Below are 23326 nucleotides of genomic sequence, written 5' to 3' on the forward strand. Positions count from 1 at the left end.
CTGAGCATTGTTTCTGACCATGTCCATCCCTTTATGGCCACCATGTACCCATCCTCTGATGGCTACTTCCAGCAGGATAATGCACCATGTCACAAAGCTCGAATCATTTCAAATTGGTTTCTTGAACATGACAATGAGTTCACTGTACTAAAATGGCCCCCACTGTCACCAGATCTCAACCCAATAGAGCATCTTTGGGATGTGGTGGAACGGAAGCTTCGTGCCCTGGATGTGCATCCCACAAATCTCCATCAACTGCAAGATGCTGTCCTATCAATATGGGCCAACATTTCTAAAGAATGCTTTCAGCACCTTGTTGAATCAATGCCACGTAGAATTAAGGCAGTTCTGAAGGCGAAAGGGGGTCAAACACAGTATTAGTATGGTGTTCCTAATAACCCTTTAGGTGAGTGTATATATATATATATATTTTTTTTTTTTTTTGTGTGTCGTATTTGATACATCAGGCTTGATATATCGTGAGAATATGGAGCTTAAACACGAAGGGGAAAAAAACTACAATTTAATTCAGAGGCCCAAACTGAGCAAAATCGTGTTGCTGATATTTATATGGCCAGTAAGTAAGATGAAATTCTGATAGCTAGTAATGTAAATCAATAAAATCAGTATAACAGTACAGCAGATTACTCGTATAAAATGCTTATAAATATCAGTTGTCACTCTATATCTCCCAATAATGTCATTAAGTAAGATGATAAACGCTTAGTTTTATGATCAAAGCTCAGTAGTTTTAAAACATATAGCAATGCAATACAACGATGATTGAGAGATGAACAAATAAACATTTGAAAAAAGTTTAATCTTGAAATATTACTAACATTATAAAAGTTATTCTTACATTTGCTTTAAAAAAATCATTTAAGATTTCACAGCAAATAGATGCATGAACTACGACCCGAAGAGAGTCGCTTTACTCATAGTCAATCATGTAGAATAACGTAGGATAGGTTTTTCAGCAAAGTTTTGAGCATGTTGATGATTTAGAGTCTGTGTGTATCAAATATGATCGAGTAGGCCTTATAGGGATAAGATTTAATAACAGTGTTTTTTTCATATTATCGGTGCTTCACTTTCTTGGCATGTCGGCTCAGAATGTCTCAAAATGCAACTGAGATTATGAAGTGAATTCAAACACTGCATTTAATGTAATGCAATAAAAACTCATAACAGGCTGCATGCAAAAACAAACATACAACGGGAACAGTACAGTCCGATTCATGAAACAAATGACTCATTCGTGCCAGTTAAAATGCACAGCATGACCAGTGTTGCACAATTTCCCAATTCTCCCTGAGGCATTTTTTTTAATGGAAATGTAACAAAAGATTTGAATCCGTTCGAAACACTGCCCTATATCACAGAAAAATAATTTCTCATATATATGTATGCTAAATTGTTCAACATTATAACTGAAATATCCCCAATTAAAGTCAATTAATATCTTGTAAAGTGGAATCGAAATGAATCGTATCCTGCATCACAAAATAATAATAGGATAGCAAAAAAATTTTAATAATACTGTTTCACTTCAATTGACAAATATAATGAAATGTGTTGTACCAAAGGTGTGAAATGCTGGCAAATGTACGTAGCTTGTGCTGCTGATTCAGTGCTGCCGACTATTTTCAATGGAAAGTAGCTAAAGCCTAGCCTGGATGCCAGCCCGAACCCCGCCCACAACATTTTTTGGACTGAAAGTTCGGTCTGGACTCGATCCATTGAGGAGTAATTATGATCGGTTCAGAAATCGTCAGGCCAATCAAATTGCCAGGGCGGGCTTTATACGATGATGGACAGATGATCTGCAGTTACGTAATCATCACGTTATCAAAGAGCGCTTGGGTTGAACTGGTTTCCCGCAAAGGTGACTGCAGCTGGAGAACTGAGATGTAGAGATTCCGCTATAGCGTCTGTTGTAAAATAAATCGACAGCACATTTATTTTAAAAGACGAACAGAGAACTGCAATCAAGGCATTTGTCGATCGGAAAGATGTGTTTGCCGTCCTTCCCACGGGAATCGGCAAAAGTTTAATTTATCAGCTGGCTCCGATGGTAACTAAGAAGACAGGACGCAATGAAAACCCTGCGGTCGTTGTGGTTTCTCCTTTGGTCGCACTCATGGAGGACCAAGTAAAAGAAGCAACACTCATTATTTTACTACTACTTCCAGCGCGCGTGCAGTTGAGTTCTGTTGACAACTATGCGTCGCTCAACATACGTCACTTACAGCGTTGCTCTGATTGGTTGTAGGTCTATCCAATTGAGTGCAGAGGTTTTTTCTTTCCTGGTTCGGTTAAGACACGCCTCATAATCAAAGCCCTATGGAGCAGTATCAGACTCACATTCTGACTAGAATATGAGTATGATGAAGTCAGGCTAGCTAAAGCCTACTCAAAAAGTCTCTAAATGTCGCTAGGTGACGTAATGCGCCAACTGTCGGCACTTAACATCTGTTTTCTCTCCTTATCCATTCTCAAATATATAGCCGAACGTCCATTTAAAGCTGTTTTAATTGACATATTTTCGGCCAGACAGTGGAAAGAGTATGATATAGTGACTGATATAGTTAACCAGCAGTAGCTATAAATTCGTCGCTAGTCGTTTTTTTGGAAGAAAACGTCACTAATCTAGCAACTAAGTTGGCAACACTGGCAAGATTGTCTTTAAACCGTTGCTTCGCGATGACACTAGTTGACCTGAAAGAGAAAACGGAGCATAGCAAAAGATTGTGCAGGCTAATGTCCGCTAAAGCGCCCCTTGTGGCGACTCTGAGAGCGCAGCACATACTCTCACTGAATGCCGACACGCTCTGGAATGTAACAACATGTGAAATCAAAGAATTGGACAGGATTTCACAGTAAAGCCTCAGTTGACCATGTCATAGCTGGTTTCGTGGTTTCGTTCTCCATGACTTTTCATGGTTTGGCTGCGCTGGCATTAGCATATCATGCATTTGTTCTTCTGCTTTGACCGCTCAGTTCAACTCGAGCTTGAGTGTGTATCAGCCCAAGCGTGTCTGATTATGATACTGTCCGTAAGGAAGGGGAGGGAACGGGGTGGGCAGGGGACAGTGAAGTGTGTTAATACGCATATGGGGATTATCTTTCCCCAGAGAATTCCTCTTTAATGCATGCTGTGCTCCAGCCTCTTGGAATTAGCCATCTTTAATCCTATTTGCTCAGCTACATTCAAAATCTTTTCATAGCTTTGATTCCTTGTTAGTCTGCGGAACTATAGACTGTTACTGATTTCTGTGCTATTGTGCACAGACTGTGATAAATACAACAAAACCTGCTGCATCCCAAAGGACTCCGGCTGCTAATGTCACTCGGTAAGAGCCGTTATGTTACATTTGCTAAGGTTTTTTCGGGGGGAAATGATTGCGACGCTATTGACTGTCTGTGATTGGGTCACAGGGATGGAAACAGTCATGTGCGTTGATTGATGATTTATTCTATAACTAGAATATTCAGTTCTACGTATATGATTGTTCGAATGTGCATCGGTAATACTAATATTGTATGATTATGGTTTTAATATTTTTGTGTATTTTTCTAGTTCAGTTTCCACTCATGTTGAGGTCTCATTTAGTTAATGTGCTCTGGTTATTTTACGTTCCGATATCAAGTAACTTTTAAGGACAATATTTCTTTTTTTCCTTTGTTTTATCTGTTTCTTTAATATTTTCAGTTTAATTAACTATTTTTAACTGCTTCATCGCTGTTTCATCGTAAACCTAATTTTAGATTAACATCTAATATTTTTGCTGAATTTAAACCAAGTTAAAATTAGACAGATTTAGGACAGGGTTGTTATTATAACTGAAAAAAAAAATATATACATAAAAACATTTTATATATAAAAACATTTTCATTACATATAATAAAATAAACATTAATTTAAATAAATACCATATAAAAGCCTAATCTTATTTTATTTCAGCTAGTTGCCAAAAACCTTTCTCATTTTCATTTAGTTTGATTTGATGTACTAATACTGTAAAAAAAGAATAAAAACTAAAAAAAGACTTTTTTATAATAAAAAAGCAAAAACTGAATAAAATGAATAAAAGCGCACAACAAAATGACTAAAACTTCAACAGAAATGGAAAATATAAACATTAAATCTTATAAAAAAACTACAATAACACCTCAATGATATTAAATGACGCTAATTTAGCAGTAGGTTCTACTCATGTGTCACTTGTTCTTTGCAACATTTCTATTTGTACATACTTTGCTGAAACACCTTAGGGATATTTATGAAGCAATTAATTCTCCCATATTTTGATTCTCACACAACAGTTTTTGTAAGACGTGTGAAGTGTACTATATTTATGCGTGACGCTCCCCTGTCAACAGAAGCTGATTACACAAATCAAGACCACCCAGCATGCAACGGCCAAGCCTGATCCAAATACTGTCTGACGAATGAAATGGTTTTAAAGTGAAGGAAAAGTGCATCATACTTTTGATATTTTATGAATATTTTAGGGTAAGGCATAGTGTTTTTTTGTAAAGTGTGTGGTTGAATGTTGACACCTTGAGGAATCTCCTTAGTCGTGTTTGAAAACAACCGATACTTTAGCGTCTGATTTAGAGTGGCTCATATCAAAGGATAGAAAGGGCATGGCATGTACTCCTTAACGTAGTATTTATGTTCAGTCAGTCGTTACTTATGCTAAGCTGATGATGTGCTGGTCATTCAATCCACTGAACGGCTGTCAACAATTAAAACACACTGCCTTCCACGCAAACACAGGCGCAGATTTGATTTGACCACAAACACAGTGCTTTGGTTGTAACAGCAATATATACAATACAGACCGGAACATTGAAAGAACTGAGTTTAAGTTATTCATAATGCCTCTTAAAGAATGTGAAAATGTGAATGCATTAGTACGACTGACTGGCTGTAATATTATAGCCAAACGCTATAGAAAAATGGGTTCCCTTTTCATTTCTATTCATTCATAAATGAGTAGAGTTTCGTTTTTTTTTTTTTTTTTGCTAGTTTAGTTTAGATTTATGGACCTAACCTTGAAATCCACAGTTTATATTTTATCCGTGATACATTTCATTTTAGTTTAAACACATTATTAACATTATAAATGTATATATATTGGAATCTATGCATGATCTGTTTACTCCAGGTGAGATTTCTTTGTCGAGGAATTTACTTGGCAGTTGCGGAAACTGAAATCCAATAAGAAATATAAAAGGTGGGGTTACACTTTATTTTAGGTTGTTCTTAAATTATACATTTAAATACTGATTAATATTACACTGTACAAATAATTTTTCAAAGTGGCAAATACAACAAAGGTTAGTGGAGAACGTTTTACAAGAAAATACTATTTCAGTCGTTCTGCTCATACATGTAATGTTTAATTCAGTGTGTTACTTGCTGTTACTTGTGAAATTTGCTAACAATTTTTAAGTGAAAATTGTTTCTACACCAATTTTCTTTCAGTGTAATTAACATGTACTTTCTGTAGGATTAGAGTTAGGATTAGGGTTTGGTTATAACGTGTAATAATGGATTCAGACAACACATTTTTTTATCTGTTACAATATTTTTGTCTATTACGATGGTTACGTTCTGTGTCAGATTAGCGATTTTTGACTCCTATATTCTCGTTGTGTTGTGGACAAGAAACATGTTAGACTACACGTTGCTTCCCGACCAATCATCATTTGCCGTCTTTAACGATATGCGTGATGTCATCGAGGAGGCGGAACTAGGACTGACTTCTGGAAACAAGAGCGTAAACAAACAATGCTTGGACTCGCCTAATGCTAATTCCTGCACTCACCGGGTTGCTGAAGTGCCTCCACTATCGTTCTCCATCCTTTATCTTTTTCACATAGGTAGAAGTATTGTGGAAGTATTGCTGCACATAGGTAGAAGTATTGTAGTAGAAGTATTGTAAGCTCCACGAACCTTTCCTCCATTGCTTTCCTCCATTCAATAATTAAATGTGACGAACCCGTCGCGGAGGACCGAAAAAAGTCTAGCCTAGTCTTTCTGTCGGGACATTGTGAGGCGTCGCAGCCACAGCGTTGGTTGTCGTCCACTATGACACACGATATGAGATAAAACGATGGATTCTTGCATCCCGATGCACATTGTAGTTTACGAATATCCATGACTCCCTACGGCAAATCGATCGTGCAAATATTGGGCTGAAGTCATGTAGTCTGAACCCGGGATAACAAGGACACTGTCAAATAAAGCGTTACCAAAGGTGGACTTTAAATACTTAATTACAAAAAGTTATAAATAAATATAATGAGAATGAGTCAAAACTTAGAAATATAATAAAAGTATTTAGAAAAGTACCGTAGAAAATGAGAGAACATGCAATTTGATTGTGAATAAAATGGTTGAACCCATTTTAAACTAAGCTCTGATTGTCTTTGATAGACTTTAACTGTTTAAATCATTTCCCACTAAAATCTATACATGACAGATTTGAGAAGTTCCAGTAATACAAGAGGGGATGAAAGCTTTTCCTTTTCCTTTTTTTTTTTTTTATGAGAATAAAAATGAGCAAGCGATCAAAAGAAAGAAAAAAAAAAAGAAAGCGCAAAAGCTTTGAGACTGCCCGTCTCTGCCTAGCTTAGTCGCTCCTTTCCCAAAGCGACGCAGAGGTGTACCAGGCAGAGCCGCTGGACTTGAAAAGTGAAAACATTAAGCTCAGATGAGTTTGCCTAAAGACTGATTGGCCCCTAATTAGCCAAGTGACCTTTGATCTCTTCAGAAATAAGTACAGGATCAGGTTTAGGAGGGAGACAAAGGCAAGAACAGTCTTAGCACACACCAAACGCTAATTCAGCAAAGAATGCCTGTAATTAGGAGCGACCGTTTCATTCCACGGCATATTTAACATTGGGAAAGGGGAAAATAAGCTGAAAAAGTGGGATTATAGTCGAGGGATCACTTTCACCACTGGCTATTCACAATATTCAAAAAAAAAAAAAAAAAAAAAAAACTAGAAAAATGTTTAGCGACACAGCTTATGGATTTGACTTTTGGTATCGCCTAACACCGTCTTAAACGTATGGCTTGCACTAGTTTGTGAAACGGCTTTTCTTTGTTGTATCGAAATCCAAATCTGCAAAGTCTTCTCATAATATCCTAGTAGTGCTCTGTAGTTGAGAGCTATGGTGGGAAGATTTTCACTGAATCTTTATACGTTTTCTTCAAACAATGCTATCGTATGGTTTCATAAGACTTAATATAGTCAGTATGAATGCTGCTCATTTTCTGACTTAAAGGGAACCCCAGATATTAAGTTCCCCTTCAGTCGCTCACGTTCGACGTGACGTCGACGTGACGACGTTAGGGGATCACTTCAGGGAGCCCTATCAACTTCGAGTATCTAAGAACAAGCCAATGAACGTTGGCGTGCGTGAACGCGTCACGCGCCCCCGCCCCGCAGCGCGGGTATAAAACAGGAAGCGGGCGCGAGCACCCACCGTCTTTCATTTCGGAGCGCGAGTTTCCTGTGACTGATGTCTAAGATTCAACGCCTTTGAAGACTTCAAGGAAGATCTCTGTTCCAGTGTTGGTGTGACGGCGCGATCAGCGGTGGCCGCGAGCAGTGCAGCTCTCAACTGCTGTTCTCACAGCACTATTGTTTGTGTGTGTGTGTGTGTGTGTGTGTGTGTGTGTGTGTGTGTGTGTGTGTGTGTGTCCACACAGTGGCTACCCCTGGGCGCCTCAGCACTGTGAGAGTAATTTCCTTTTTTATTTTTACTAAAAGAGCAACACAAGCGGACCCTGCGTCTTTTTCAAGATGTCATTCCGCTTGTGCGTTTCTGGATGCAGTCGTTCCCTGGCGCCAGCAGATGGCCACAATAGCTGCATCTCGTGTTTGGGCGTTCGGCACGCTGAGGCAGCTTTTGTGGATAGCTCATGTTCCCATTGCGGGAATATGATTATCACAGCACTTAGATCGAGACTCGCTTACCTCAAGGGAGGTGCAGTCCCCTCGGCTATGCCCCGATCTAGTGCTTATTCTGCCCCGCAGAATAGGCCTACTTCGGCGCATGACCAGGGTGATCTGAGGATTACCGTGAGGGCTTCCCCGCCGAGGCAATCTCCGCGGGCCCCTCACGCCTCTCATGTGCTGTTGCCATCGGCGCCCCTTGGCGAACGGCTCGGTCCTTCTCCGGAACGACCAGTCGTTTCCTTTGGGGCACCAGCTGACGATCAGATGTCGATCGCAGCATCGGAGGGGGAGCGGTCATCTGGAGATGACGACTCGGCTGCGTTGCCCCCTTCGGGGTGTGTAGCGTTGTCCGAGCCGGATCCAGAATGGGCCGCTATGCTCTCCCGGGCCGCCGAGAAGGTCGGGCTTGCGTGGAATCCTCCACCACGTCCCGAACCTTCTCGGCTGGACGATTGGTTTCTCGGGGCGGGCCGTGCTGGTTCTCAGTGCGCCGCCCCGGTACCTTTCTTTCCGGAGGTGCATGAGGAGCTTTCTAAGACGTGGAAGGCACCGTATAGTGCCCGAAGCCGTCCTAGTGGCTCCTCTCCCCTCGCCACCCTCGACGGCGGGGCAGCTAAGGGGTATGTGGGGATCCCCCCAGTGGAGCGGGCTGTCGCGATGCAGTTGTGTCCGGCATCCGCCTCCTCCTGGCGGGGTGACCCACGCCTCCCGTCCAAGGCCTGTAAGTTCTCGTCCGGTCTAACGGCGAGGGCTTACAAGGCCTGTGGACAGGCTGCTTCCGCTCTTCATGCCATGGCGCTCTTGCAGGTCCACCAGGCCCAGGCGCTCATGGACATGAACGAGGGTGGTTCTGACCCAGAGCTCCTCCGGGAGCTCCGTGTGGCAACCGACCTCGCCCTCCGGGCGACGAAGGAAACCGCACGTTCAGTCGGTCAGGCGATGTCCACCTTGGTGGTCCAGGAGCGCCACCTTTGGCTCAACCTGGCGGACATGAGGGACACCGATAAGTACCGGTTCCTGGATGCCCCTCTCTCCCAGGTTGGGTTGTTCGGTGACGCGGTCGAGAGCTTTGCCCAGCAGTTCTCGGCCGCACAGAAGCAGACGGAGGCCATCCGACACATCCTGCCCCGGCGGACCGCTGCTGCTCCCACCCGCCCGCCGGCCGCAGCTCCTCCGTCTACTCGTCGCCGAGGTCGGCCTCCTGCGGCGTCCTCCGCTCCCGCTAGGCCCCAGCAGCAGCCATCATCCAGACCTCAGCGTGGAGCAAGCCGCAGGAAGTCGACCCCCGCCCGTCCAGGCCGCTGCCAAGCCAGGAGGCAAGCGCCGGTGCAAACATCCCTGAGACGGGCGGCCCAGAGGTGGATCAAGTTGCTCTTCAGGAGATGGCGGACGTGCCACTCCTTCCCCCGGTGGAGGGCCGGGTGGAGAATCCTTTGTTTCCTTTTCTTTTTGTTCCGCCACTGACCCACGGGTCAGTGGTACCCACCTTTTCAAAGAAAGAGCAATTTCTGAAACCTCTGGGCCCCAAGAGGGCGCGCTTGGCAGTCGACGACGCTATGCCTTGTCACTCCCGAGCCCCTCTTCCATCGCCAGCGGGCAGCAGTGGCTGTGTCCTGGACGCACTGTCGCCTCCGCACACTCACTCTGCCCTCCGACGGAAGCAGGTACGTCTTGCACCACACGTTCAGACCCCACTCCGGGCCGCTATGCCGCCCGAGTCGGGTCCCTGCATTCCGTCACGCTGCCCCACTCCGGGTACGTCTGTGGTGCCGTTGGTCCCGCTTGCTCGGTCTCTGGCAGCTTGGCTAACGCTTCCCAGTCCGTCTCGCTGGCTCATCCGTACTGTCAGACTCGGCTATGCGATTCAGTTCGCCCGGCGCCCCCCTGTTTTCAGGGGCATCCTGTTCACCCGTGTTCTGGCGGACAGTGCCCCCGTTCTCAGAGCGGAGATTGCAGTCCTACTGGCGAAGGACGCAATCGAGCCGGTCCCTCCAGCCGATATGAAGACCAGCTTCTACAGCCCGTACTTCATTGTACCCAAGAAAGGAGGTGGGTTACGGCCAATCTTGGACCTGCGCGTCCTGAATCGGTCCCTTCACAGGCTACCATTCAAGATGCTTACGCAGAAACGCATTTTCAAGCGCATCCGTCCCCAAGATTGGTTTGCAGCGATCGACCTGAAGGACGCGTACTTTCATGTCTCGATTCTCCCTCGACACAGACCGTTTCTTCGCTTTGCGTTCGAGGGACGGGCATATCAGTACAAAGTCTTACCCTTCGGGCTGGCCCTGTCGCCCCGCGTCTTCACAAAAGTTGCGGAGGCGGCCATTGCTCCCATGTGCGAGCGTGGTGTTCGCATTCTCAACTATCTCGACGACTGGCTTATTCTCGCCCAGTCGAGAGAGCAGTTGTGCGAACACAGGGATTTGGTGCTCAGTCACCTCAGCCACCTAGGGCTTCGGGTCAACTGGGAGAAGAGCAAACTCACCCCCGGGCAGAGGATCTCTTTTCTCGGTATGGAGTTGGACTCGATCAACATGACAGCGCGTCTCACCGAGGCCCGCGTCCAGTCAGTGTTGAACTGCGTGAGTACGCTCAGACGCAGAACAGCGGCACCACTGAAACTGTTTCAGAGGCTCCTGGGGCATATGGCATCTGCAGCCGCGGTAACGCCGCTCGGATTGCTTCATATGAGACCGCTCCAACACTGGCTTCACGATCGAGTCCCGAGATGGGCGTGGCAGAGTGGCTCGTGCCGGGTTCCAGTAACCCCACACTGTCGCCAAACTCTCAGCTTGTGGTCGGACCCTTCGTTCCTGCGGGCAGGTGTTCCCCTAGAACAAGTGTCCAGGCACTCTGTGGTCTCCACGGATGCCTCTATCACCGGCTGGGGGGCCACGTACAACGGGCATGCAGCTTCAGGTCTGTGGACGGGGCCTCAACTGCATTGGCACATCAACTGCCTCGAGTTGTTAGCAGTACATCTTGCGCTGGGCCGCTTCAAAACGTCGCTACAAGGCAAGCATGTACTGGTCCGTACGGACAACACTGCGACTGTTGCGTACATCAACCGTCAGGGTGGTCTACGCTCCCGCCGCATGTCACAACTCGCCCACCATCTCCTCCTTTGGAGTCAGAAGCATCTGAGGTCGCTTCGTGCCGTTTACATTCCGGGCCTGCTCAACCGTGCAGCCGACGAGCTCTCACGGCAGCAGGTGCTACCGGGAGAATGGCGACTCCATCCCCAGGTGGTCCAGCTGATCTTCAGGCGCTTCGGGACCGCACAGATAGATCTGTTTGCCGCCCCGGACACGTCTCACTGCCAGTTGTTCTATTCCCTGACCGAGGGGACCCTCGGCACGGATGCTCTGGCACACAGCTGGCCCCGGGGTCTTCGCAAGTATGCGTTTCCCCCAGTGAGCCTTCTGGCACAGACCTTGTGCAAAGTCAGGGAGGACGAGGAGCAGGTCTTGTTAGTTGCGCCGTATTGGCCCAACCGGACCTGGTTCCCGGAACTAGTGCTCCTCGCGACAGCCCCTCCCTGGCCCATCCCTCTGAGAGAGGACCTGCTCTCTCAGAGACGGGGCACCCTGTGGCACCCGCGTCCAGACCTCTGGAAGCTTCATGTCTGGTCCCTGGACGGGACGCGGAGGTTCTAGGTGACCTACCCCCAGCGGTAGTTGACACCATCACTTCCGCTAGAGCCCCCTCTACGAGGCGCCTCTATGCATTGAAGTGGAACCTATTCGTTGAATGGTGTTCTTCTCACGAGGAGAACCCCCGATCATGCTCGATCAGAGCCGTGCTTTCCTTCCTGCAAGATGGGTTGGAGCGAAGGCTGTCTCCCTCCACCCTTAAAGTGTACGTGGCCGCTATTGCCGCACATCACGATGCTGTTGATGGTAAGTCCTTGGGGAAGCACGACCTGATCGTTAGGTTCCTGAGCGGAGCGAGGAGACTGAATCCTCCTCGCCCACTCTCTATACCCTCTTGGGATTTGTCTCTGGTCCTTTCGGCTCTTCAGAGACCACCCTTTGAGCCTCTGCAATCAGCTGAGTTAAAAATCTTGTCCTGTAAGACAGTTCTCCTGGTTGCATTGGCCTCTATCAAGAGGGTAGGGGACCTACATGCATTTTCGGTCGACGAATCGTGCCTGGAATTCGGCCCGGATAACTCTCACGTGATCCTGAGACCCCGGCCCGGATACGTGCCCAAGGTTCCTACCACTCCCTTCCGGGACCAGGTGGTGAACCTGCAAGCGCTGCCTTTGGAGGAGGCAGACCCAGCCCTGGCTTTTCTCTGTCCCGTCCGCGCTCTGCGTTTGTACGTGGACAGAACGCAAAGCCTCAGGACCTCAGATCAGCTCTTCGTCTGTTACGGAGGCCAGCAGAAGGGAAAGGCTGTCTCCAAGCAGAGGATGGCCCACTGGATAGTGGATGCCATCGCCTTGGCTTACGAAGCCCAAGGCGTGCCTTGTCCGCCCGGGTTGAGAGCCCACTCCACTAGGAGTGTCGCTTCTTCTTGGGCGCTAGCACACGGCGCCTCGCTGACAGATATCTGTAGAGCTGCGGGTTGGGCGACACCTAACACGTTCGCTAGGTTCTATAGCCTACGTGTTGAGCCGGTTTCTTCCTGTGTGCTCGCTTCAACCAGCCGGTAACACCGAAGTTCCCGCTCTAGTGTCGGCTTGCTGCGCCACTCCCCTCTACGGAGCGGATACGTGCGCTCTTTGCTCCAGTCGAGTTCCCCACCCAGGTGAACCCTGTGAGTTCCTCCACACCCCTTCGGCAGTTGGACGTTGCGGAGCGTCCGACGCCAGGCCTACTGCTCGTATGCTTGTGTAACTTGTGCTAGGCTGGGTTCCGTATGTGTGGTCCCTGCGGCGATCCCATATGAGTATTTTCCACGATCAGCTCCCTGCGGTGAGCCCGTGTCTTTCCCTTGGCAGAGCTCGCTCTGCTGTCACTGTCTGGTGTAGCCTCCCCCTCCTTAGGTGGAGCCACCCCAGTGACATTCCATATTTTGCACTGCCCCAACCGGCCAGTCCATATGTGTATTCTCCACATGGTACCTCCCTTCGGGCAGGATGTGGCTCCGCAGCGTCCCTCTCCCCTGGTGAGGCACGCTTCCCAGTGTTATTCAAGAGTTCACTGCGTGGGTATGTGGAACAGCAGGTTCTCCCTCTACGCAGGTCTTCCGCCCCAGCTTTGGGGGTCTGAGAGTCTTGCGTAGGGCACTGGATGTGGCAGCAACCGATGGCGTTTTCCATGGGGTCCCCTAACGTCGTCACGTCGACCTCACGTCGAACGTGAGTAACTGAAGGGGAACGTCTCGGTTACTGATGTAACCCTCGTTCCCCGAAGGAGGGAACGGGAGACGTGACGTCCCGCCGCCACAGTTGCTGACCATCGCTGTACGGCCGTCATTAAACTCGGCTCCTCAGTGAAAAACGGTGGGTGCTCGCGCCCGCTTCCTGTTTTATACCCGCGCTGCGGGGCGCGTGACGCGTTCACGCACGCCAACGTTCATTGGCTTGTTCTTAGATACTCGAAGTTGATAGGGCTCCCTGAAGTGATCCCCTAACGTCGTCACGTCTCCCGTTCCCTCCTTCGGGGAACGAGGGTTACATCAGTAACCGAGACGATTTGCATGGCTTAATATAATGTAAATTACATTTTTTTTACTGAAAAATGTAGAAAACCCATGAGAGATTTGCGTAATTTAAACAAACAAAACATCATTTTATATTATTTTGGACAATGGGGGGCACCATTATTTTAGGTGCATAGTGCTTTCTGCATCGATAACGTCAAATGGTTGCACTTTGCATTTGGTTTAAGGCTGCGCTTTTGATAGTACAGTAGAAAATGAGAGAACATGCAATTGATTGTGAATAAAATGGTTGAACCCATTTAATGGTGTGTGTTTGTGTTTCGTTGACTATCACCTACTGGAAAAAACTAAACGTACCCGTCGACCACTAGTAAGAACCCCTAGAGCACCAACCAATCAATGAGAGTCTTGTCCATGTTAAGCAAAAACATTTTTATTTCGTTCATCACTGCACTAGTGCAAGAGTTTGGTCATATTGTAAAACCCCAAACAATGCGTCTCTTTCTTGGAGTCTCAGCGTTGAGAAGGATGTTCTTGTGACAGTATCTGGCCTGAGGCAAAGACCGCCACACAAGTCAAGCAAAGACGAGACGATGAAGACAAATCTTTGTTAGTTGCCTTTCGCCCTCTCAATTGCTAAATGTGATTGAGAAACTTTCAGCTGCAGGAACTGGTTTGTTATTGAACTTTAGATCTGCCACTTTATTGGGCACATAATCCATTGTTTCATTTAATGTAGGCTAATTGACTTAGTAGCATTCGAACAGGAAATGCATAATTTACTCATCTTTATGTGATTCCCAACTTGCACAAGTTTAGCAGAGTATCTGAGCTGCTGTTTTTCCATACTTTGAAACTGTCAAGCACCAAAAATAACCAAAAAAATAATAATTTGTTAACAATAAAGTATGGCATGTGAAGTAGTGTTGCTCCAGGCTCGATGTCAGTGGCAAGACAACATTGTGCGAGCTATTGTTTATCAAACCTGACAAGACGCCTCTTAATGTGTATTTTTGCACATTTGGATATGTGCAGACGAGTCATATCGGCAGTCGGCTACATTTATTCTAAGTAAATAAAAACAGATTTTTCCTTTGTTAAAGGACTGATTTTACATTCAAGTTCTTACAGTAACCTTTAAATAATCTTAAAAAAAACTTTAACTCTCAATTTTACTTTGTAGCTTCATTAGCACGACAGACATTAAATCACATGGTTAATGGTATCATTTGGACTCATGTGGTTTCATTCTTAAAGGGATCCTCTACTGGTTTTTCATATTAAACTATGTTATTCCCTTAACTAAGACGAGTTGATGCATACCTCTCTCGTCTCAGTGCGTGCACTACATGGCTGTCTTACGGCGAAACTTTGTTAGATCTTATCTCAACCCTGTTCATTCAATACGTGCCCAGAAGAGAAGCGACCAAACACCTCCACGTTTTCCCTATTTAAATACAGTTACACGAGTAGTGTAACTCGACCTAGGACGGTGACACAAAATAAAACGTTGCGCTTTTCTAAGCGTGTAAAATGGATAACTATATTGTAATGGCAGAATACCATAGCAAGTGCTTGGGAGCACTTCATCTCGGCGCAGTAATATCATCTCTCGTGAAAAGTCCTCTCCCCCGCTCCCTCTCCTCCTCCCTCTCATTTCAACGGGAGCGGACTTTTCACGAGAGACACGACCTCGTACACGATCATACCGCTAATCTTCATTCCGCGTTCACACAGAGCACATTACCGGTCATTTACTAATAATGTTACAACTTCCCAGTTTTTTGGAAAAGTTCCTGTTCACACATGTGTGAAAGGGACTACTGTTAAACAAATAGTTAAGCACAGGGTTGGAATTATGATTCCATCTTTGTGGGGGTCTCTTTAAAGAAAGAAAAAAAAGTAACCCATGAGCAGGCGTGGTGTATGTGATAAATAAATAGCTAAATACTGCACTTCATTATTTTGAGTTCAACGTACGTTTCTTAATACAGGTGTAGAGAATATTTGGGTGGAGTTCGTTACCTCTAGGGGGGTCTGGGGGCATGCCCCCCCAGGAAGAAAATTTTGTACATTTTAAAGATAAATTCATTAATCTGGTGCACTTTGAGTCACCCGAATCCACTGTTAAAAATAATCCAACCGCCCAAACATATGATATTCTTTGATTTAGATCTGCATCTGATCATCATTACAATTTTTCAAATTCTCAATGTTAAGCATGATAATATGGTAAAATATCACACTGAAGTAGGCTTATTTAAAATTAACATTTATTTAAATTAAAAGTTATTCTTTGGCCAAAATTACATTTCCTTAATATTCTTAACAGAGGCTTTTTACTCCCTTCAAAGTTAAATTGTCAATGTTTCATTACATCACTGTTGGCAAACACTCTTATCAGAATAATTTTTTTTACCTTTAAAATAGGGCATTTTTCCCTCTAATTTTATGTAGCCTATGCTCCATCTTTCTTTTAAAATATTCCTTAATTTGATCAATACATTAAATCAGAATAATAAGACAGTAGGCTGTTACCAATCAAATTAAATAATTTACATTGAAAAATTACAACTGTAGTAAATGCCCTGACATGTTTTCCTTGATTGATTTTCTCTAAAGAGAATTACGTTGTTGAAAACGAAAGTAAAAGAGTGACGCTCATTGCGTTTTACCATGATAAGAGTTCCGTGTCTTTATTAAAATCAACACATTATAATGATTTATCTTTCATCCATCCTCGATTAATTTGAATGTAGGCTTTTTTTTTTTATTATTTGTCTCGCCCGACCCGCGCAGCACTATCGGCAAACTATACGGTTTGAGAATGGCCACAGGCCGAGTTTTGTTGAGAGCCGGAGGCGGCTGCCTCGTAATTCCATGCAGGAAAACCCTGAAAGGAGTTCGCTAAAATATTGGTGGGGGCCTACCTAGCGTCCCCCCAAATCATTTTTTTGCTAGTAGCTACTTTTGTGTATTTAAAGGTCTGAAACCTAAAATAAACATTATGTGGTTGAAAACACTGAATAGTAACTTGTGATATATTGTGTATATTGAGCGCATCTGTCTCTGGCTCAGCGCCAGCCAACGCGCGAAAGCACTTTTGAATTTAGCAGTTGATCACGTGATGCACTGACTGTTCTAATCACACCGCTGTGGACGTACGTGCGAAAGGGTTAACAAATATGCCTCGATTATTGAAGGAAAACGTGCTTTATTTGTAATTTAAAATGATGGTGCTGATGATTTTTAGAGCCCCCACAGGTGTAGGATTTTACTGCTTTCATGGGAGCTCATACTCTCTCTATGGGAGCTCAGCTCCCACTGGCTCCCACGTAATTCGAACCATGGTTAAGCATCTAGATTTTGCCAGTTCCAAACTCGCCGCCACAATGCTACGTTGTTCTGAATGATTTTCATTACAAGGTCTTCTGGGCAGTTTTGCTATGTGTTTGCTAATGGGTTTGGGCAGATTTTAGCGCATTGATGTGTGGTCACTAGTGATTTGAGTGGTTGCTAGGTGGTCGCTGACTGTCCCGATCTAAAAAGTCTCTAAAGCCGGAGACACACTTAACGACTAGCTGAAACATTCTAGGACTGAACTGAACACACTTACAGACTGACACACTGTCTCTGACTCTGCACGTTTGGGGATGATCAGTTGTAAGTATCAAATTACATTCATAATCGGCCTAACGTGTCCCCGGCTTAAGTCTCTATGATATTCTGATTTCTAGATAAATTTGTTGAATCATGAGTAAAATAAATGAAGGACTCGACAATAAGGACTGGCCGATGACCCGTCCAACAGCGCTCGGGACAGTAGAGGGATCTGTCACTTACCCGATCGCCACAAATGTTTAGCATTAGCACGTGTTTTTAAGCTTCGCCAATTTAAATATTCAAGTGCAAGAAGACGTGAAAGAGAACTCTGTAATCACTGTTTGAGAAGTTTTGTGCTCCCAACACACACCCGAAGCACCCAGAAAGCCGCGTCTCCGAAAGCAATGCAAATACTGACATGGTTCGTCTTTCACTTTTTCTTGCGCTTGAACCGACACATTCACACACAATTTATTTTCATCACGCCTGGAAATCTTTCAGTTTTACTGACATTTCCTTTAACCCTAACTCTTACATCAACGCAATTTTTGGTCCCTATTCTTCCTGGCCTTTTTAGAGTGAGTGTTGTTATACTGTTAACATTCAGTTTAGTCACGCATACTTCATCATTCCTCAGAGAACAGCTGGACATGTGACGGTTTAGCTGTCAAAGATCGCACGTGTGTTTCGTCAGCCGTTCTCACGTTTATAGCGCTGAGATCTGAATTATCCCGCTCTGGCTTGAATTAGACCGGCCAAGACTCTCTTCTGTAAATAGGATGGAGGTGGGAGACGTTTGTTGCTCTGGATCTGCAGAAAGACTCCATTGTATTAACCTGACGTCAAAGTTGCTTCATAAAAGCAGAAAGCCATATTTTGACAAGAAAACAGCACAACGTCAGTTAGTGTTTTGCTGCGTCTTGCACTAATTGTTCAACAGGCAAAACGAATCAGTTATTCACCCCTTTTTAGGCACAACCATCTGCAATCATTATCGGTCAAGTCAATTTAATAGATAGTAGCTTCAGTTGATCAAACGGTGCTTGTTCAAGGTCAAGGATTCGTTCACAGCACATCGTTCCTTCTGGAGAACGTCATGTATAATGTGCCATTAGTTAACGTTCAGCGAACTGTGATTCTAACTCTTCCCCTCTCTCTCTCTCTCTGTCTCAAGGTTCAAACGCATCTTGAAAATCCCACTAAGTATCACATCCAGCAGGCTCAGAGGCAGCAGGTGAAGGCGTATCTGTCCACCACACTGGGAGGAAAGCTCGGGTCGCAGGCGTTGAGCTTGCCGTGTCCCAGCCAGGCCAGCGATCACGGGGGAATGCCTCCGGGGCCGGGCAACAGCGCCCCCAACAGTCCTATGGCCTTACTGACACTCAACTCCAACTGCGAGAAAGAGGTAACCACACCGGTTCAATTACTATGAAGAATACCGAAATCTTTAGCTTCAACCCTTTCTGAAAATAATGGACAGAATTACACTTTAGGTAACACTTTAGTTAACATTCATTTCAACATTTACTAATACATTATTAAAATCAAAACTTGTATTTGCACTGTGAACTCACATGAACAAACAATGAACAGCTGTATTTTTGTTAAATAACGTTAACAAAGATAAATAAATACTGTAACAAATGTATTGCTCATGGTTAGTTCACGCTAGTTAATACATTAACTAATGCTAACAAATGAAACCTTATTGTAAAGTGTAACCATATTATTTAATGGATGGGCAGGTTAACATTTATGATGAATAAACTGTAAGAAATATTATATTAACTTTATATGATCAGAATTTGGCGTAAACAACATGAAAGCATGGGTCCATCCTGCCTTGTATCAGTGGTTCAGGCTGCTGGTGCTGTAATGGTGTGTGGGATTTTATCTTGGCACACTTTGAGCCTCTTAGTACTGATTGAGCATCGATTAAACACCACAGTCTACCTGAGGATTGTTGCTGACCCTGTCCATCCCTTTGTGACCCGTTTAGGTCTTTTTAATTTTGTTATTTTGTTGATGAGAGTTGAAAACCGTTTAACTTTTGGTAAAACGCTGCATTCGTCACTGTCACTTTTTAGCCAGCCGTCCAATCACAGTTGAGGAAGGGCGGGACAAATACCATACCCAACAACCATCCTCCTTGTACAATGACTGAACAACATGGAGAAGTTATTAATATTGCTGGTTACTACATTTTTATATTCAGTAATATTCTTCAAGTAAGGAATAATTGACCACATATTTTTCTAATAATTCAACGGCCTGAAGTCAATTATTCCGCTTATACTACAGTTACCACACCTTAAAACATTGTTCAGATGATGCATTTCAAGACGTTTGTCAAGTTTTTGTCATTAAAACGCTCTTGTATGTAGGACTCATTTCTTACGCATCTAATCCCATGCCTCCGTTGCTAATTCCAAAACGTCATTTTAGAGTTAGTAACGGAGGTTTGAGCCACTGATAGCAGACTAATGATGGGGACACACTTAACTACTAGCTGAAACATTCGAAGACTGACTGTTCCCATCGACTGTAGCAGGTCTTAAACACAGACTGTGAATAGGCTACAGACTGAACGCGCTGAACCAGTAGCGGTTTTACGCACGGGCGAACCGGGCAGTCGCCCGGGGCGGCATTTTTTCATGTCACATGGGGGGCGGCACGAGCAGTTAAAAAAAATCCTCTGCGCCGCGAAGGTTTTCTATTTTCTATCATTTCAATTCAATTATTGGCAATGGCGCCCCTGCTTGCTGAGAAGGTGCCGTGCACAGAAGCTATGTCAAGGGGGTCTCCAGATTGGAGGAGCTCACCAAGGGGCCGTTCACATATCGCGTCTTTTGCGCGCTCGAGGTCGTTATTTCAAATGAAGGCGCACGGGAAGCGCGCTCATAATTGAAGCGACGCGCTCATTTTTTCCAGGAGCAGCGAGATGAAATTTTTTTATCTTTTCAGTATGGGAGTGCACCCAAACACGTGGGTGTTTTTCTCTTCTCCGTAAATAAATCTTTTAGCAGAGCTACAGCAAGCGTTTTTCTGTGGTGGAAATCCATTAGCTACTAAAACTTCTTTGTCGTTGTGGAGAGCGCAATGCATGGTTGTATAGCAACGACAGCCATGGGAAAATCGGACCGAATTTTACTATTAATAAAAAAGAAAAAGCTACTGTGCATTATAAATGTCAGGAATTTATCTTTATTGACCCATTCTTTTTATAAAGATGATTTAAAGGCTGAAATATGTGAGGTTTATCTTTTTATAAAACCTTTTTTGTCAAAAGTTTATTTGAACGTGTACATGTTATTAGATAACATAAAACACACTCCTTTAAAATTTGGCCATCATCTTTAATGTTATTAACTTGGTGAATAGATTTCATTGTGTATTAGGCCTACTTTTTGAACAAGATTCTGTGTTTAACCGTGATCATTTTGGTCACTATATTCATGAAATGAAAATAATAGGCCTATTTCACAAAAATGGCCGCCGAGACCGGAAGTAGGGTAAACTCTTTTCCGGTGAAAGCCATAGACAGGGTGAAAGCGCTAGCAGTTACAGTCGGAGGACAAATGCAGAGATTAAAAGCGGTTGCTTACCTTTTTATGTTTCAACCCAAAGAAGAAACAACCCTATTGATCACTTCACAGCTTTTCGTGTTTTGCGGGTTTTCATGGAACAATCGGGGAGAAGTTAAATCACGCCAGGCGCGTGTGAAGGAGGACGCAGATGTTGAAATGGAGTGTTGATGCCGGTTCGGGACTGATGCCCTGACAAAACATGTTTATATTGCACTTGATTGTTATCCAATTTGCACGTCATGCACTTTTATTTATTATTATTAACTGTTGGCAAATTAAAATTGTTTGTATAAGTTGTTTTCTGTAACTTTCTTTCCTTTTTACCTGGGTGCGCTTTGCCAGGCCTGCTGTTTACTTGTGCAAGCAAGGGCAGCTGGGAGATTTATTAAACGTATAAAATACTTTCCAAACCGTTACATATAGTCTTATAAATGCAGACGTTTGTGATATAAAAAAAATAAACATATTGGAATAATTTTTAAAGTTGTTTGAACACGGAGCAGTTTTTCCCGTGAGTCGGACTGGAAAACCCGGAGTGGATCGGGAGCGGAGTGATAATAGAACGCTTCTGTGCAGAGAGGAACGGGCTTTTGCTCCAGTCCAGGCTTTGATCACATCTCCCTAAGCGGGTGAACACTTAATAACATGATTTTTTTTTTTAACAAAAGCCACTAGATTTCACTCATAGCCTACAATCAGACATCATTTCAATTTATTTATTTATTGTTTTTCGATATATTAACGTTAAATGTGAGCTTAGTCATCAAGTGTCATGCCATTTAAATGAATGGAACTTTTCTATGTAACGTAAGCACTAAGCAAACGTCAAGAATTTGTCCAATTTCGATCTTTTCACAACTCCCTGAAAACTATCAACAAAACGGACAACATCTGATATTCTTACTTTTGTCAGATAACGTTATATGAATGACTGAGAGAGAAAACAAGCTGTTCAAAGTCCATTTTGAAAATGAATGGCGATCGTAGCGGGCGGCAGCGCGACCAGAAGTCTTTTTGCCGTCTGTGTCTGGCGTGATTTAACCTCTCCCCAGTTGTTCCATGAAAACCCGTAAAACACGGAAAGCTGTGAAGTGATAAATAGGGTTGTTTCTTCTTTGGGTTGACATAAACACCATAAAAAGGTAAGCAACAGGACTAAACCGCTTACAGTTCCTGCATTTGTCCTCCGACTGTAACTGCTAGCGCTTTCACCGGAAAAGAGTTTACCCTACTTCCGGTCTCGGGGGCCATTTTGTGAAATAGGCCTATTGTCATAATGATCAACTAAAATCAACTATGATTATGTTTTTTTACAGTAGCCTATAATATGCAAAGTACAATTTTCTATTAAAAAATAATCTCTGATTCTATCCTTTTCTCTGACATTTAAGGCCTAAGCTATTTTAGGTCTAAAACAGTTTGGATAGTTGTTAATATTAGAGTTAATATTAACAACCCGAAGGGGGTCTCGCCCAGGGTGTAATTCAATGTAGAACCGCCACTGCGCTGAACACGCGTTTGGGCAAGATCAGTCATAAGTATCAAATTACATTCATAACTGGCCTTAGTAAGTGTGTCCCGGCTTTATACAGTTATTAATGCAGCTATTAGAGAGAGAGAGAGAGAGAGAGAGAGAGAGAGAGAGAGAGAGAGAGAGAGAGAGAGAGAGAGAGAGAGAGAGAGAGAGAGAGAGAGAGAGAGAGAGAGAGAGAGAGAGAGAGATGTTGCAATAATGAGACAGAAATCATACGTCAATATTATTATTTATTAATTAATTAAATTTGTTTTAATTAATTCGTTCATTCTTGTTTTCTATAATTGACAGTAGATATAACCTAATAAATGAAACACAAAGCCCCTTTTAACAAGTAGGCCTATCAATAATTATTTATTTGTTATATTATCTGGAATAATTACGAAAACCCATGCAGCAGGACTATCAATTTATGTATATAGCCTATTCAGTTTAATTTTCTATTTAGCCTATTATAGATAGGACTACATACTTTATTTATTCAAATTATACTGTATGTGTCCATTGATTGTGAAGTTAGACATCGAAACTGCAGATCAAGCGCATGGGGCGCATGTTTTTTTCTTGTTATGAATTGTATCCTATTTTCCGTTATTACAGGTAACTACGCGCAGTGATATGGAACTGTAATGCGGTCAAACCTGCCTGGAACTACTTTAGCCGTGCGTTTCCCTGAAAATAATTGCACACCTTAGAACGTTCTCAACCAATCAGAATCGAGCATTCAACAGCCCTGTAGTATAAAATGAGATAACATATTACTGCCTGGCATTTTCCTTATCATAGTAACTGGCTGCTCCTCCAAAGCGCTCTCAGGTGCCACTAGCTGGCCGTTTTCAGAAGAGCACCTGACATTTTTTTTTTTTTTTTGCTGGCTAAGAATGTTTTGGTGGACACACGATAATTGAATATTTATTATTAGGCATATGGCCTATTGGTCTCTTTTTGCATTTATGCAATATACAAGAGCCAAACATGAGAGGCGTTCCTGGGGCCGGTTTCACAAAGCT

At 44.0% G+C, this 23326-nt stretch overlaps 1 protein-coding gene across 4 annotated transcripts in view; it reads left to right on the forward strand.

The window, feature by feature from the left end:
- The window catches only part of mitfb (melanocyte inducing transcription factor b), a 67270-nt gene that overhangs the window by 30163 nt on the left and 13781 nt on the right, over positions 1–23326 (forward strand). For 3 of the 4 annotated variants that reach the window (XM_056270670.1, XM_056270669.1, XM_056270671.1), the window contains exon 3: positions 18370–18600. In XM_056270670.1, the coding sequence (XP_056126645.1) occupies positions 18370–18600 (231 nt within the window). Of the gene's footprint in view, positions 1–3137; positions 3354–18369; positions 18601–23326 lie in introns of those variants that run through there. The other variant, XM_056270672.1, reaches the window with a different exon arrangement.

The sequence above is a fragment of the Rhinichthys klamathensis genome, unplaced genomic scaffold, assembly GCF_029890125.1.
Source record: "Rhinichthys klamathensis goyatoka isolate OS25496 unplaced genomic scaffold, OSU_Roscu_1.1 h1tg000305l_1, whole genome shotgun sequence".
Classification (NCBI taxonomy): Eukaryota; Metazoa; Chordata; class Actinopteri; order Cypriniformes; family Leuciscidae; genus Rhinichthys; species Rhinichthys klamathensis.